The sequence below is a fragment of the Cololabis saira genome, chromosome 10, assembly GCF_033807715.1.
Source record: "Cololabis saira isolate AMF1-May2022 chromosome 10, fColSai1.1, whole genome shotgun sequence".
Classification (NCBI taxonomy): domain Eukaryota; kingdom Metazoa; phylum Chordata; class Actinopteri; order Beloniformes; family Belonidae; genus Cololabis; species Cololabis saira.
Window position 1 is genome coordinate 25,953,272 of NC_084596.1, and position 18,189 is coordinate 25,971,460.

The 18,189-nt window shown below is 37.8% G+C and overlaps 1 protein-coding gene across 4 annotated transcripts in view; it reads left to right on the top strand.

Moving 5' to 3' along the window:
* Positions 1-9,542: 9,542 nt before the first annotated feature.
* eif4g1a (eukaryotic translation initiation factor 4 gamma, 1a) overlaps positions 9,543-18,189 on the top strand; it is a 29,113-nt gene continuing 20,466 nt past the window's right edge. The window contains exons 1-7 of one of the 4 annotated variants that reach the window (XM_061732292.1): positions 9,543-9,970; positions 11,914-12,040; positions 12,128-12,214; positions 12,427-12,459; positions 14,357-14,377; positions 14,700-14,876; positions 16,049-16,145. In XM_061732292.1, the coding sequence (XP_061588276.1) occupies positions 11,966-12,040; positions 12,128-12,214; positions 12,427-12,459; positions 14,357-14,377; positions 14,700-14,876; positions 16,049-16,145 (490 nt within the window). In that variant the 5' untranslated portion in view covers positions 9,543-9,970; positions 11,914-11,965. The remainder of the gene's footprint in view (positions 9,971-11,913; positions 12,041-12,127; positions 12,215-12,426; positions 12,460-14,356; positions 14,378-14,699; positions 14,877-16,048; positions 16,146-18,189) is intronic. The other 3 variants (XM_061732293.1, XM_061732294.1, XM_061732295.1) reach the window with 3 other exon arrangements.

The following is an 18,189-nucleotide window of genomic DNA, read 5'->3' on the forward strand; positions in this document are numbered from 1 at the left end:
TGTTGTCATTTGACGTGTCTCTTTTTTTATTGTCATTTGTCATGTCTCTTTTTTTGTTCTCTTGGATGGGCTGTACTGGAACAAATTTCGCCGTGTCGTGCCGCTGACTCAATGACAATAAAATGAATCTGTATCTGTATCTGTATCTGTATATGTTTTTGAGAAACAAAAGTGGAAAAACAAAGTTAACTGCAACTGCAATGACTCCAGATCACCTAACCCCCCACGCTCTTGTCATGCCAAATGCAGCACAAACAGGACAAGCACAGACACTAGTTCGCTGCCTAAGACCATTAGGAGATTACTGATAACTTTCACCAGTATTGTTTCGATGCAGTGTTGTGATCTAAAGCTCGCCTAAACTCTATGAACATGTCATGTTTGTCCAAATTGTCAATTATTTAAATTACATGATCAATCCCATTCCCATATGCCTGCAGCATTTTGCTAAATGGCTTAGGGTAAAGCTTTAAAAAAGAGAGAATAAATATATCCCCAGCACAATTATGGTACCATCACCCTGAAATGCTGATAAAATTTGAGAAAAATACATGCTTTTGTGTCGTTTATGTCAACATCCGACCCTTCCATCCAAATGCTGCAGCAGAAATCAAGACTCATCAAACCAGAAAATGTTACTCCAAACTTCTCTTGTTGAATTCATATGACCAGGAAAATTGTAGCATTAGTTTTGTGTTCTTGGCCGACAGCAGCAGCACTCAGAGTTGTCTTCTGCTGTTGTAGCATGTCTGTTTCGCCTTATGATGTGTTGTTAGACAGTCTTCTGTATACTTTGGCTGTAACAAGTGGTTATTTGAGTTACTGTTGCTTTTCTGTTATCGAAACAAACCTGGCCAGCTTCCTCCGAACTAAATTACCAGTCCAGGGATATATGCCCTTAGAGAAACAAAAATGGAAAACCGAAGTTAATTACAACTGCAATAACTCCGGATCACCCAACTCCACACTCTCGCCATGCCAACCTCCAGCAGAACCAGTCTCGTCTGCCTTGATTAGCTGAGAGAGTGAAAGAACAGGAAAATACGAGACAAACATATAAAGCTCAGTCCAGGCCTTTGAGAAACAAAAGTGGAAAACCAAGGTTAACTGCAACAGCAATGACTCCGGATCACCCAAGTCCACACTGTTGTCATGCCAAATGCAGCACAAACAGGACAAGCACAGACACTAGTTCACTGCCTGAAACCATGATAACTTTCACCAGTATTGTTTTGATGCCATATCGTAATCGAAAGCTCATCTTTTGTGTACTTTGGCTGTAACAAGTGGTTATTTGAGTTACTGTTGCTTTTCTGTTATCGAAAAACAAATCTGGCCAACTCTTCCGACCTAAATTACCAACAAGCCATTTACCCCTAGAGAACTGCTGCTCATAAGATAATTTCTCTTTTAAGGTCAACTATTCAATTTGATTAAATTCAAAAATCTTCATTTTTTCCCCCGGGGGATGATTCTCTGCAAAGGGCTATTCTCTGTCAAGATGGTTTTGAATGCAAATCCCAAAAGAGGAGCAGTTATTGAAATACTCAGACCAACTTATCCAGCCAGCAAACCACGATAATATGTTCAAAGTTAATTTAATCTTCAGTCTCCTTCGTATCTTTGCAGTGGTTTTGCAATTTTTTTGTTAATTTTGAATGAATGAATGAATGAATGAATGATTGTTTATTTCGTTCAGCAGCAACATCATAAAAAAAGAACAAACATGAACAAAACAGAAAAAATAAATTAAACTATGGCTGAACGAAAAGGGTTTGGCAGAAGCATAGCTTTTAGGCGCCAAACCCTTGTTTACTATTCAAAATTTGACAAACAAACAAAACATATTCTAGTAATACAGTACTTTATAGTACTACAACAATGTATATTAACATATATATCCAGAACTTTACCAAAATTACAATGTATATTAACATAGGCTGTATATCCAAAACTTTACCAAAATTACACAAGAATACACTACTATGATTGTACACATAATTATATAAATATATCTACACATGCATACCTTCTTGCATGCATACATACATACATGCATACATACATACACACCCTACAGATATACCCGAATACACACCCACATACATACCCATGCATGCACATGTAGCCATAAACACAAGGATTATGTACCCAAATAATCCAAACTACTATTAACTGAACGAGAAAAAAAAATAAAGTAATAAACTATAACATTTTATACTTTTCAAAAGTGCACCATTTAAACTTTTTTTTCAACTGGACAACACTTTTACTATCTTTTATTTCGTCTGGTAAACTATTCCACATCTTTACTCCATAGACTGAAATACACATTGTTTTTAGCGTGGTACGAGCACTTGGTTGTTTAAATTTCCCCTTCCCTCTGAGGTTATACTTTCCGTCCCTTTCCGCAAACATTTTTTGAAGATTTCCTGGAAGTACGTTATTCCTTGCTTTGTACATGATTTGAGCAATTTTGCAGTAAACGATATCTTTGAATTTCATTGACCTGGATTTAAGGAACAGTGGGTTGGTGTGTTCATAGTACCCTACTTGGTGGACTATTCTGATAGCTCGCTTTTGCATAACATATAACATTTGAGTGTTGCTTTTGTATGTACAACCCCAGACTTCTGCACAATAAGACAGATATGGCAACACAAGAGTACAGTACAGTGTGTATAATGAATTGTAGTTAAGTATTTGTTTTGTCCTATATAAAATTCCTATTGTTCTTGCAAGTTTCGATCTAATACAACTAACATGAGGTTTCCAGCTCAAATTATGGTCAATGATAACCCCTAAGAATTTATTCTCATAAACTCTCTCTAAACTTATATTATCAATCCTTACTTCCGTGGATCCCTCCAGCTGTTTATCTGATTTACCAAATATCATAAATTTAGTTTTGGCATAACTTTGCTCAGGTCTGCTTTTTTGCAGTCAGTTTTAATATCTTTTTGGTCTTTTTGTTTGTTTTCTGTTTTTGTTTATTTGCTTTCCTTTGTTGTCAGTTTAGTCATTGAGCTATTTTCAATTTATACAACAATTTAATTTTTATTAGGATATTATTAATGTATTATCTAGATAAGATCAGTTCATGTCTCTGATACAATTTCGTTTCCCTCTGTAGTCATTTATGCCCTTTTTATTTTGTGTAATTTATCTGGCAATAAATCACTTTGGAATTACATTCAGTGCAATCTTTATTATAACTAATAACTAAAACAGTAATTGACTAGTTGTCATCACAATATTCCAGGTTGATATGTAATCTCAAAACCTATCATGGGACAAGTTTTTCCTGTCAACGTGACTGCAGATTAATGCACCATTATGTCTGTTCTCGTCAGTATTCACCTTGAGTTACATTTCCACATTCTTCTAGTAGAAGCTGGCATATAACAGACAGATTTTGAATTAATTAAAATTTTAATGACCTCATGATGCTGAATAAAAATAAGGAGGTATAGATAATGGATGGTTATTTTAATGAACTTCATTTTACCAATTCACCACACAAATTCACAACAAAATTCCTATCAAGGCACTGAAAGTGGACAAAGTCAATTCACTTCAATTAATTGCTGTTTAGTTTCCAATTGGATTGACTTTGTTTTAATGCATTTATAATTCATTTTGTTTCAGTTGACTTAAGTGCAAAATTCATAGTGCAAATTCATTAAAAAAAACAGTCTAAAGAACCCGATATAATGCACTGAATGTTCATTTTGGTGCAACACCCATGCTGAGGCTGAGCACATACAAGACAAGGAAAAACTCCCTATTAACATGAATCAACCTCCAGCAGAACCAGTCTCGTCTGCCTTGATTAGCTGAGAGAGTGAAAGAACAGGAAAATACGAGACAAACATATAGAGCTCAGTCCAGGCCTTTGAGAAACAAAAGTGGAAAACCAAGGTTAACTGCAACAGCAATGACTCCGGATCACCCAACTCCACACTGTTGTCATGCCAAATGCAGCACAAACAGGACAAGCACAGACACTAGTTCACTGCCTGAAACCATGATAACTTTCACCAGTATTGTTTCGATGCCATATTGAAATCGAAAGCTCATCTTTTGTGTACTTTGGCTGTAACAAGTGGTTATTTGAGTTACTGTTGCTTTTCTGTTATCGAAAAACAAATCTGGCCAAGCACCTCCGACCTAAATTTCCAACAAGGTATTTACCCCAAGAGAACTGCTGCTCATAGGATAATTTCTCTTTTAAGGTCAACTATTCAATTCGATTAAATTCAAAAATCCTAATTTTTTCCTTGGGGGATGATTCTCTGCAAAGGGCTATTCTCTGTGAACCCTAGAGATGGTTTTGAATGCAAATCTCAAAAGAGGAGCAGTTATTGAAATACTCAGACCAACTCATCCAGCCAGCAAACCAGGATAATATTATCAAAGTTAATTTAATCTTCAGTCTCCTTCGTATCTTTGCAGTAGTTTTGTAATTTTTTTGTTAATTTCGGCATAACTTTGCTCAGGTCTGCTTTTTTCTTTTTGGTCTTTTTGTTTGTTTTTGTTTATTTGCTTTCCTTTGTTGTCACTTTAGTCATTGAGCTATTTTCAATTTATAGATCTCCACGTCAATGTGGATGGCTGCTCCATCACCCCATCCTCTGAGGTCCGAAACCTGGGAGTTATCCTTGACTCCACCCTCTCTTTCCACACCCATGTCAAATCCATCACTAAATCATCTTTTTATCACCTTGGAACATCTCCCGTCTCCGCCCCTCACCCTCTGACTCCATGGCAGAGACGCTCATCCATGCGTTCATCACCTCCCGGCTAGATTATTGTAATGGAGTCCTGTCCGGGGTTCCCAGTAAAACCCTGGACTGGCTCCAGTATATGCAGAACTCAGCTGCCAGGGTTCTCACCCACACCAAGCCCTGGCAGCGCATCACCCCCACCCTCATCCACCTCCATTGGCTCCCGGTTAAGTTTCTCATACAATACAAAATTCTCCTCCTCACCTACAGATCCCTCCATTCACTGGCCCCCCAATCAGTACTCGAGTTGTAAAAAAGAATCAGGGGGGATGGTGGATTTTATCATATGGGGACAGATAATTTGTGCTGATTATAAATAATATAATATATTACAAGTAATAGCAGTGACAAACACCTGCAGGAATGACATAGCAGCAGTTAAATGCAGCCTTCTGTAAGCTTTAAATATCCACTGGGCTTACATCAAATACATCAAAACACAACAATAAAAAACAGTTTTCTGAACTTATCAATATGACTCTGTCCTTCACAGGATAAGTAAAATGGATCACTGCAAAAACTCAATCTTAACAAGAATACTTGTCTTACTTCTAGTTAAAATGTCTCATTTTAGTAAAAAAAAAAAAAATAAATCTCATTACACTTAAAACAAGACTCATCACTGGAAAAAACAACAATATTCACCTGTTTCAAGTAGATTTTCACTTAAAATTAGTAGAAAAATCTGCCATTGGAACAAGATTTTTTTTGCTTGTAATAAGATAAATCTTGTCCCACTGGCAGATTTTCCTACTTATTTCAAGTGAAAATGTACTTGAAACAGGTGAAAATGGTCAAATAAGTTATTTTTCTGGTGTTTTTCTGGTGATGACTCTAAATGTTGAAATAACAGTAAAACCACATTACCGTAATTGATGAAATGACATAAGGGATGGAAAGGCAGGATGGCAGTTTTACAGGGGGGATGATTTGGACCGTTTTTATTTCAGGGGGGATGCCATCCCCCCTCATCCCCCCTCAACTTGAGTACTGCCCCCAATACTTGTCCAACCTCCTCCACCAATACACTCCATCCAGGAACCGGAGGTCTTCTGATGTCAGACTCCTTTCCATCCCCCGTAGCCGTTTAAAAACCTTTGGAGACAGGGCTTTCAGCGTGGCTGCCCCCACCCTCTGGAACTCTCTCCCCCTTGAAATCTGCCACTCCCCCACTCTCCACAGTTTCACAGCACACCTCAAAACACACCTCTACTCCTGGGCCTTCCCTGAATAGGGTAAGGTCCCCTCCCTGGTTTTGTTTGTTTGTTTGTCCCCCTTTGTTAAGCGACCTTGGGTATCATGAAAGGCGCTATATAAGCTATATAATATTATTATTATTATTATTATTATTATTATTATTATTATTATTATTATTATTATTATTATTATTATTATTATTATTATTATTATTATTATTATTATTATACAACAATGTAACTGTTGGATATTATAAATGTATTATCTAGTTCAGATCAGTTTATTGCTGATACTATTATGTTTCCCTCTGTAGTCATTTATGCCCTTTTTTATTTTGTGTAATTTATCTGTCATTCTAGTCATGGTGTGTCATTTCTCTCTTACTGGTCATTTTGTGTCTTACTTCAAATCTTACATTCTGTTGTTTTGTGCCGCACATATATGTCTGAAATGACAATAAACATCAACCTGACTATTTTGTGGCATTTAGCTTGTCTTTTCAGTTCAAGTCCGTGTGGTTGTTTAATTTACTTTTTTCTTTTCTTTTCTTTTTTTTTTTTTAAGTAGCAGTCACCTCAACAGAGGACCAAGGGGCCCCTTGTGGCAGAGTAGTTTAAACATTCAGCTAAACTCAGTAGCATCAGATCATTTATTTTGGAACCAGCTGATCCAGAACTCTGCCGCCAGAATCCTTACAAACACCAGGAAACTGGACCACATTACACCGATCATATAATCACTACACTGGCTTCCAGTGAGTCAAAGGATAGAGTTTAAAATCTTACTGCTGGTCTACAAAGCACTGAATGGTCTTGGACCAAAATACATGCTGGATCTGTTAGTTCCTATGAAGCTCCCAGACCCCTGAGCTTCATCTGGATCTGGTTTGTTGTGTGTCCCAAGAACCAGAACCAAGCAAGGTGAGGCAGCGTTCAGTTATTCTGCTCCTCACCGGTGGAACAAACTTCCTGTAGACCTGAGGTCTGCTCCAACTGTCAGCTCCTTTAAATCAGGCCTAAAAACATTACTGTTTACTGAAGCTTACTCCTAAATTAAATACTTACCTGCTGTACTCAACTGCCCTTACTTTTTAACAACTTGTGCTTTTTTATTATTTTACCTCTTTTCTTATCATTTTATTTCATTTTATTCGTTATTTACTGTTTAATTGTGTCTTGCTTTTAATGTTGATGTAAAGCACTTTGAATTACCTCATACTGCTGCAACTTTCACTTTTTTTTTAACTGTATACATGTTAATAAGAGCCTTGCTTTGCCTTGCTTTGCCTAGCAACACCATTACACGATATATGTCTTATAAAAGATTAAAATGCATTACTGAAAATTACCAGAAAATAGGACATTTAAAAGAAGAATATAACAATTTTGTGTTTGCCCGAATACTTTTTTTTTTCTAACCAGACAATTTGGGGCCTCTGATCAAATGATTGACAACTTGTGCTTTTTATTATTTAACTCTTTTCGTACCATTTTATTTGTTATTTACTATTTAATTGTGTCTTGCCATTTTTAATGTTGATGTAAAGCATTTTGAATTATCTCATACTGCTGCACTTTTTACTTTTTTTTTAATGTATATATGTTAATAAGAGCCATTTGTCTATCTACTGTACAGTGAGCGAAATAACCGAGTCAAATTCCCTGCCTTGTTTGACCTGACTTGGCCAATAAACCTGATTATGATTATGATTGTTTTGAATTGTGCTATACAAATAAACTTGCCTTGCCTTGCCTAGCAACACCATTACACGATATATATATCTTATAAGTATAAAATGCATTACTGAAAATATGAAATTTTAAAGAATATAAAAATTTGGTGTTTGCTCGAATAAACACGTTTCTTTTTTCTAATCAGACGATTCGAGGCCTCTGACCAAATGATTGACAACTTGTGCTTTTTATTATGTAACTCTTTTCTTATCATTTTATTTAATTTTATTTGTTATTTACTGTTTAATTGTGTCTTGCCACTTTTAATGTTGATGTAAAGCACTTTGAATTACCTCATACTGCTGCACCTTTCACTTAAAAAAAACTGTATATAAATGAATGAATGAATGAATGAATGAATGAATGAATGAATGAATGAATGAATGAATGAATGAGTTTTATTTTTGTGTCATGTCCAAAGACCCATCCCTTACAGGATTATAAGACACCAGAAACAGAAAATCATCAATATACAATATCACACTCACTTAATTGTGAGCTACACAATGTGCACCAGAAAAACAAAATAAATAAATCAAATTAAAAAATAAATAAATATATATGTTGATAAGAGCCATTTGTCTATCTACTGTACAGTGAGCGAAAATAACCGAGTCAAATTCCCTGCCTTGTTTGACCTGACATGGCCAAATACACCTGATTATGATTATGATTATGATTGTTTTGAATTGTGTTATACAAATAAACTTGCCTTGCCTTGCCTAGCAACACCATTACACGATATATATGTCTTATAAAGGCATAAAATACATAACTGAAAATATGAAATTTGAAAGAAGAATATAAAAATTTTGTCTTTGCTCAAATAAACCCTCCTAACCAGACGATTCGAGGCCTTTGATCAAATGATTAACAACGTGTGCTTTTTATTATTTTACCTCTTTTCTTATCATTTTATTTCATTCATCATGTCTTGCCACTTTTAATGTTGATGTAAAGCACTTTGAATTACCTCATACTGCTGCGCCTTTGACTTAAAAAAAACAACCTGTATACATGTTAATAAGAGCCATTTGTCTATCTACTGTACAGTGAGCGAAAATAAGTGAGTCAAATTCCCTGCCTTGTTTGACCTGACTTGGCCAATAAACCTGATTATAATTATGATTGTTTTGAATTGTGCTATACAAATAAACTTGCCTTGACTTGCCTAGCAACACCATTACACGATATATATATCTTATAAAAGCATAAAATGCATTACTGAAAATGACCAGAAAATATGACATTTGAAAGAAGAATATAACAATTTTGTGTTTTCTAACCAGACAATTCGAGGCCTCTGACCAAATGATTGACAACTTGTGCTTTTTATTTTTTTAACTCTTTTATTATCATTTTATTTGTTATTTACTGTTTAATTGTGTCTTGCCATTTTTAATGTTGATGTAAAGCACTTTGAATTACCTCATACTGCTGCACCTTTGACTTAAAAAAACCCCTGTATATATGTTAATAAGAGCCATTTGTCTATCTACTGTACAGTGAGCGAAAATAACCGAGTCAAATTCTCTGATTATGATTGTTTTGAATTGTGCTATACAAATAAATTTGCCTTGACTGGCCTCGCAACACCATTACATGACATACATCTTATAAAGGCATTACTGAAAATATGAAATTTGAAAGAAGAACATAACAATTTTGTGTTTGCTCGAATAAACACGTTTTATTTATTTATTCATTTATTTATATATTTTTCTAACCAGAAGATTCATTCGAGGCCTGTGATCAAATGATTTAACCTCCCGCATCACATGATCGAGGAAACGGAATCAAACTTTAACGTTCCCGGAAGTTCCCCACGCGTCTGCTCGGCGCACCGGCTCAGCAGCAGCAGCAGCAGCAGCACCGCCATGGCCGCCCTCTGAGCCGCGCTCCCCGCACCACTCACACACCCCGCCAGACAATCCGTCTCCATCCGCGCACAGATGATGGACCCCCGGTCCAGAGGCACACCTCGGGGCCATCGGAATCACCAGTAGTACCCTAAAAGTACTATATTGTCAAGACTTTTGCGCGCTGTCACTTCTTTTTTTTTTAAGTAAGTCGCGGGATTTAAACCCTCTCTCCGCCAACAAGCTCAGGTCGCCGGAGAGAGAGCCGGGAAGGGCATCTTACTTTCTTTCTGGCCGGAGTAAAAAAAAGACTGAGAAAAACTGCGAAACTTCCCACATCGGAGGCTGATAAGCTGCACATCTCCCGGGGAGACGCTGTCACTACTGGTACCTGGTAAGAATAAGAGATAAAAGCCTTAAATCACGCTGGTTAGCTTGAAGCTGCTCAAAGGCGTGCAGCAGGCCCCGGGATCACATGCGCCGGGTTGCATTTTCCAACGATACACCCCTGAAATAACACCAGCACGGCGGGGTAACAGGGGCCGGCCGGCGGGCTGTTTTAGGTGCGTTTGATATTTAGGTGATTATAGTTTAACCTGCTGCCGGGGGACTGACTGACAGCTAGGGACTAATCTGTTAGTCAAAGTTGTGTTAAGCCTGATTTATGGTTGCGCGTTAGATACTACGGCGTAGCCTACGTGCGTACGCTGCGCTTCGCCGCGTATCCTACGCACGTAGGCTCTGCGTCGGTCTAAATCAGCCTTTAAATGTCAAGTGGATGGGTCGTTTTTTGGGGCCTGTAACCCTGACTGGGAACAATAGCTCGTATTTCTTTATTTCCTCTTCTTTTCTTGTTTCTTTTAGATCGTAAATAAACCCACCTCCCTTATAAACCCCCTTTATTGAGCCTGTAAGGGTGTTGAGGCTCCACTAGCTCCACTAGCTCCACTAGTCGCCGGCTCAGGCCGGGATGCCACGCCGCAGGGCCGACAGGGTTATCTCGCCTATTAACACGATACGGCGGCTACTCTCCTCCCCACCCCCTTTTTTATTCATTTTTTTATAATTTTAAAGTAGTTTCTGAGCAGTGTTGGGTGCTGGGGTGTGTTAGTGTCCCCTGCAGCAGCATATGGCAGCATTGTTCAGCAGCGTGGCTGCTAGCAGCAGCAGCTAGCCGTGTCAGCAGGTGGATACTACTGGTGACACGTCTGTACTACTGAGAACCATCTGCCTCTCCTCTCCTTTCCCTTTTTTTACATTCTTGTTCATAAATTCGTACGTACTTTTAGGGGTTTGACCCCCCCCCTCCCCCAAAATTATTTTTTTATTTATTCTGGTCAGTCAAATGTAGTTTCAGTCTTGACGTGTGTGTTATTTGAACAGGTTATTTGCACATGTAGCTCAAGAAGGAGGGGAGGGGGGATGAAGCCACTATTAAACACGAACTTTGACCTGAGGTATCCATTTTCTTAAACGCCAAATACCACAACAGGAAAGTTACATTAGATGTTTATACGGTTGAAGTCTCACCATTTACTGGCACCAGTTAGTATCAGTAATATTTGGGGTTTTCTCTCCCCCCCTCCCTTTTGCTTCTGTATGCCAGAGGGCCATTTTGTGATATATTTATTTCAATTTGTGTGGGTGTTTTTAAAATATATAGATAGATAGATATTAATTTATTAATCCTTTGCAGGAAATTAAGGTGTTAACATCAGCAGCAGCAGCATCAGTGCATTTTTTCATGCATGCATTCAACACAAAGATAAAAAACAGATCCAATAAAAAAAAAAAAACGATCACTTAGAATTAAAATTAGATTTAAAATTAAAATTCTGGGGTACTAAAGTGCTGAGTAATAAAGTGCTGGAATATTGCACATAGGACAGTTATTGCACATTATAGAGCTTGATATGTATGTTTATGTATTTATATTTGTGTGTGTACTTGGCAAAAGTTTAGTCAGAGGACAAAATTAAAATATATTACACAAATGTATTTGAGCAAGGCATATGGGAGGGATATTGACACAAATTACGTGCAGTGTTTCACATATGATCTGTGCAATATACAAGTAAAGAAGGTTGTGGGAGGTGTTGGTTGTTATCGCAGGCAAAACCCCAGACCACACCCTCACTGCTACATCAGATGTTGCCACACTAATAATGTCTCAGCAGTTCTGTTGTCACAATGATCCAATTTAATCAAGATGTGTTGTTGCAGTGTGCTATTATATAGTTAGGAATATTTTCTTCTTTTCAGCTAAAATTAATTTGTTTTAATATCTGAATTTGTTGAATACCTAATCTGTTTAATTTATCATCCTCTTCCACTCAGAAAGGCTGGCAACACCCCGCCACCCTAATGCAGACCCCTAAAAGAACGTGAAATGAACAAACCACCACAGCCTATAACGGGACCTACTTCTGTCCCAAACCCTTCCCCTTCCCCTGGACTGACACAGGTGAGACTCACTGACCAGATGAAATGTTAAGATGTTTTGGTAAATTGGGTATGATAACATTGTTCCCTTCTGTTCTTTCATCTCAAGGCTGCTTACGGTCCTGGACAGCCACCTTCTCTTGTGTTTGCCACCCCTCCACCTCCCCAAATGACCTCTACACAACAGCCAAGACAGGTACTGTTCACCCCCCACCGACTTCTAGGATTTTTGTATCCATTGTATTAATAGGTGATATGTATGAGAATCTTTCCTTTTGTGCTCTTTTGCAAATAATTCTTACATAGCTTCCTCTGCTATACTGCTTTGGCTGAATGTGCGTGTGTGTTATAGTCTTTCTTTTTGAATGTCAGGCTTGACTTCTTTCCTCTCTTCTGCTGTCCTCCCAGTTTGCTACAGGGCCTCGTACTTTACACCAACAGGTACTAACTCCCTTTAATTATCCTTACCCTACATCCCTGCCATCTTCTTATTGTAATGCACGTTTTTCACGTCCACATGTCAGGGGAAACGATCTAAAACTATCTAGTGTTTAGTGGAGGTAAAATGTCCTTTTGGTCCATTTGCCATTCTTATCACCCATTTCATATAAGCAAGTTTTTTTTTTTCTCTCTCAGCTATTATATAAGCAGAATATTTCAAAAGCAGAGCTTAATAGGGATTTCATTAAAATTTTCCCCAAAAGTCTTCTTTTTAAAATGTTTGCCCAAAATCCAGCACTAATGGTAATATCATTCAGATGAGTTTCAACTAATTCTTACTCTAAGATAATAATTGAAAGGATCATTCTTAAGAACCTTTAAACTCTAACTACTCTTCTGCAAGGCAATAATAATGAAATTTAATTCCACGTCCATTTTGTTTTGCCTTCTTTGAAATTATATAATATAAATCTCTTATAAAATATAAATCTATAATATAAATCTAAAGTTTTTCATTGTGAGATATCGATTTGACTCATCAAATTGTGCAGGGATTGCACAGTGATTTATAGTGTTGCTGATGTAGTAACTATTGGTATTTGGGGCGTTTGTTGTTCATCTGCATTAGGGGTTGGAGAAAAATTCAATTCTCGGATGGTCATGGGCAATTCTGAATACCCTTTGTAAAGGCAAATCATCTATAATCTTAATCTGAAATAATGTAAATTAGATGGAATGAAAAGGTGTAATTATTTTTGGCAAGCACACCATCACCCAGACAATTTACATTGCTCACACTCACCTTCCCTGGAAGAAGATGAAGCGAATCACAAAGTCTATTTTAATATTTATTGCAAAGGATTTTAAGATCGTATTCTTTGGTGGAGAACAGGGGATTTATAGCTCTGCTGCAAACATCAGAACCAAGATATTGCATCCCCTCTCGTTGACATTTCACTGACACTTTATAGGTCAGAAGTCTTATTTATCTGTTGCTAAGGCCAACCTTTTTTTTTTTTGTTTTTCTCAAGTTTGGAAGTTTTTTCAGTGTATAAAGAATTTTATTTAGTGACATAAGACAATGTTTTCTTATTTGCTTAAAGTTGGAAAGCGTTAATGTTATGCACGTCTCTAGTAACCGATGCACAATTATTATTTTTTTAGAAAGTAGCAGTGTTCCTTTGGTGAAGGGAATATTTTTTTGCTAAAGTGTTGTAAGATGCATCAAGATCCACAGATCAAACATTTTATATTTGAATTGTAGCCCCCTGAATCAACTTTTTTTTTTGTTTTTTTTTGTTCCTGATTCTTTATTGAAAAATACTAGATAGTACATGTTATGTTCTCATGCTGTGCTCTGATAAATTGGGAATTTATGGAAAGATTTCAAACTTTTTTTTTAAACTTTTATAATTTCACAGGGTGTCTTTAATTACTGAAGCTTTACATTGCCATGTGTCACCCTGTGAAGTTGAGGACCACTTTTATTTATACATTTTAAACAATTTTTGTCTTTTGCCGATTGTGTCAGATGGCTCAAATTGGCAGTTAATTGTGGCCTCGGCATGGCTCAGATGAATAGTTTGATTTTAGTCAAGGTCTGTGGTAATCAGAGTATTTTACTTTGAGTCTCTGCATGCGCCTGCAGCCCTTGAAACCCCTCCCCCCAGAAATGGGACCCACACAATTCTATGGGATTCTGTTTCTGCACCTTCTTGTGTAGAGCTGCATATGTATCTGTGGTTGAATGAGCTTAATGTTCATGGTACGAGATACACTGCTGCTTTTCACAATCCTCCCTCTTACATCTTGTAATCTCAACCTCCCTCATTGTCTTCATTTTTACTTTAATCTCACTCCCTCTCTTGCTCTCTGCTCATGTGTTGTGCGGCTGAAGGGTGGATACAGAGCATTGCAGGTAACAGCTTTTCTCTTCATCACTACCCTCTTAGCTTGGCCTAACCTAAGTTTCAACGATGAACACGTCTTTCACCACAATGTAGACTTACGTGTTGCCCGAAAATTGAATTTGATGTACACAATAATGGTTGCAATGAGTGCATTGCTTCCTGAAGTTGGGTGTGTGTGACTGGACACGCCCAAGTGAAAATAATGTTTCATTTTAGCACATGGATTACTACTACCATAGTTGAGACAATGAATGCACAAACAAGGCAACTAGTTCAAAAGTCCTATTTTAAATTTTCTTCACTTCCCATCACTTTTTTTGTTTTTTCCAGAGCTACTACCAGAACCGACCTACAATGGCCACCGGGGCTCCAAGAGTACAGACGAGTAGTGGCCCTCGACCTGTTGGAGCGACCCATGTCTACCCCACCGGCTCCCAGATGATGATGATTCCCCAGCAGCAGCTGCCTTTCACTGGCTCTCCTCAGGGATACTTCATCTCTGGACAGGTTAGCTTAAATGCATCATTTCAGAACTTTTTTTTTTTAAGAGGGATAGAGAGAAAAATTAGCAAAAGGAAGACTGAGGTCTAGGGATGGGAATCGAGAACCGAGTCTTGTTGAGAACCGGTTCCCAGTGTTTCAATACCTTGGAATCGTTTGCCTTTTTTGTAAACGATTCCCTTATCGATTCCAGTCGGCGCGAATGACGTCACCAAGCACGTTGCGCAACGTGCACATTCGCGCCCAGCAGGAAAACACGGGGACAAAGCGGCATAAACGCTCGAAAGTTTGGTTACATTTTACCAAAAAGGATGACAACAGGGCGACAATTCTTGCAATGTGGACATTTTACCAAAGGGGGGAAACTGTTAGGACTCGGCCGGCTGATCCGCTGGGACGATCGAATCGTTAAGCAGAATCGAAAATGGAATCGGAATCGAAAAAATCTTATCAATTCCCATCCCTACTGAGGTCTTAGACATTTAAGGCGGCAGGTTTGAATTAGGTGGACACCAGCTTCTAATGAGTAACCTCATTACATTGTTTTACCTTTTTTTCCGTTCACAATTTTTTTTAATGTGTTGGTGGTGTCTTTTAGAGCTGGGCAGTAAACTGAAAGGTAGAGAGAAATAGTTTGGGCTGAATTTGTGCCTCACAAAACCTGTTAGACAAGCAATGTAATAGTTCTCAAGAAGAAAGAAAGATTTTATCCACTCCAGTAGGGCTGGGCGATTTTGGACAAAAATAAAATCCCGATTTTTTTTTTTTTTCTATGAAAACCCGATTTTCGATTTCGATTTTTTTGGTAAAACTACAAAAGACAATGGAATAAATTGTTTAAAATATTTTATCTTTATTTTTAAAGAAAAATAGCAAACAAATTTCCCTATTGGGAATGAAGTGCAATTGAAAGATACTGTAAATCCTCCTTGAGTTTAGTAAAGTGAACATTTACAATTTTCTTGACCAAACAAAGATGACTAGACGAGCTCTGTCTGTAATGCAGCCAGCTGCAAAAAAGGAAAATCGATTTTCCTTTTTTAACATCGATTTTGATTAATAAATCCGATTTAGATTTAAAATCGATTAATCGCACAGCCCTACACTCCAGTAATTAACATGGACAAAAGTTGACCAGCTCCGTTATTCACTGCTCGCTGTTATTTTTGTGTCTGCAGTACCGGGGCCCTTACATGCCGCCTACGCAGCAGTATCCTGTGACGAGTGGCACAGGTTTTTACCCGGGAACCAGCCCTGCTGAATACCCTGGTTATGGTAAGTATTTGTTGTTTGTTTTTTTCCCCCCTTCTCCCTTAAACCTGAGACCAATAACAATCCAGCACAACCACAAACGGTTCATACCACCAAAAACGGGGGAAAAAATTTAATTGATCAAACTTTATTTGTATATATCAAAGTGTTGCAGCAGATTCAAAAAGGTGTATCTGTTGGTAGTCGGAACTCTAATAAATCCATATCTAAATGTGAGTGCTTCAAAATATTTCTGGTTTTATTTTGGTTTTGCTTCCGTGGTGTGGGTTTTTTTTTTTTTTTTTTTTTTTTTTTTAAGGCTGTTCTTGGTCCAAAAACTGCTGCATGTAGTCTGGCTTAATTCTGCTTTGGCCTGTGTTCTCTCTGTCTGCACCTCCACGTTCGCCTTACAGGTTCCATGAAATGTCTTTGAGACCATCTTTCTTACATATCCACATTAGATAGAATGCTTGGGTGGGATTTGAAACTCTCAAAGCCACATGAAGACCGACTTATAGTAGGGAAATGAACCCTTCTACATTTTTTCCTGGTGTTTTTGTTTTAATTTATTTTTTGTTAGGTGGTAAGCATCCAAAATGCACATCTCTCGTTTTAATTGGGCTTTCAGACTGCAGCAACCATTTCAGGAGCTGGATTTGACTGCAGGCACCTTTTTCCTTTTGTCCCACCATTTTCACTTCAGAAATGCGGCTAGATCATTGTTTTAGGCAAAAAATAGAATATAAATAGAAGCCCTTTCACTCCAAAAGTGAAGTTTCTCTGCTTATAGCAGCAAAGAAGTAAACATGCTGTATTTTCTGCACTATAAGGCGCAGTTAAAATCCTTCTCCTCTCTCTCCAAAAGTGGTATACTGCGTTCAAAAATCTGTCAGTTTTTAGTGCGACATTGGTAAGCAACGAGGCCGCTCCACTTGATTGATTGTCGGACCATTCAGCTGACACATTAAAGTCGGTCCTTGGTTGAATACGGTTTGACACGTTAGATAACTAATTATGTAGTGCTAGCATTCAACAATCATCCAACATCTAGTCAATGTTATCTTACTATAATTAAACGCGCCTTATAACCCGGTGCGCCTTATGTATGAAATAGACCCGTTCATTGATATTGCGCCTTACAATGCGCCTAATGGTCTGCATAATACAGTACTAAAATGTCAAATAACACTCTTGCAAACTTAGAGACTACTAAAAACCACTGAGTTTTCTGCAATAGTGCAAAGAAAGTAAGACGGATGTTTAAAAAGCAGAATGTTCAAAGTGGCCCGTCAGCGACAGGTCAACGGCATTATTAAGAGATTTTCTGAATCAGACATTGACAGTGAAGCTGGTCTAGCGTACTACAAAAAACAGCTCTGTTACAAATGTGGTAAGTGATAAAGCAGGTGCATAACATTGTCTGATGGATGGGAGTTTGGTTTTCTCCACCAAAGATCCAAGTGTACAGTCAGTTACTGAGCTGAATGTCTTATTAGTTTATCAGTATCTTGGTGTCTCTGGGTCTGATACTGCTTCCCCAGCAAATCACAACAAAGAGCAGCACACTGACCACATCAGACGTACCAACACACTGTTTTACACACATTGGAGGATCTCAGCTTCTTCAGAGAATAATTACCAAATGCCTTCGTGTATAGTCTCTGTGTTGACCTTCCAGTTTCTCTTAATGGAGGACTAGGTACCTGTGGTCCACCATCATGGCAACATGTGTCTTACCCAAAAATAGCTCTAGTAGAGATGTGATACTTCTGAGTTTAATAGGAACCTGCAGGGTTATGTTGGGTGCACTAAACAGTGCAAATAGGTCCTTAATCTCAGTGTTTTATTTACACTTTTCTGTAGGGCTGGGGATCGATTCAAATGTCAAGAATCGATTCGATTCCGATTCTCAAGATTCAGAATCGATTATCAAGATTTGATTCGATCCGATTCCGATATTGATTTGGGTTAGTGTTATTAAAACAGTTTTTTGAGCTGTTGCATGAATTATATGACTGTAGTTATGCAAAATATTACTACTAGTATTATATTGAGATTAAACAGCAAG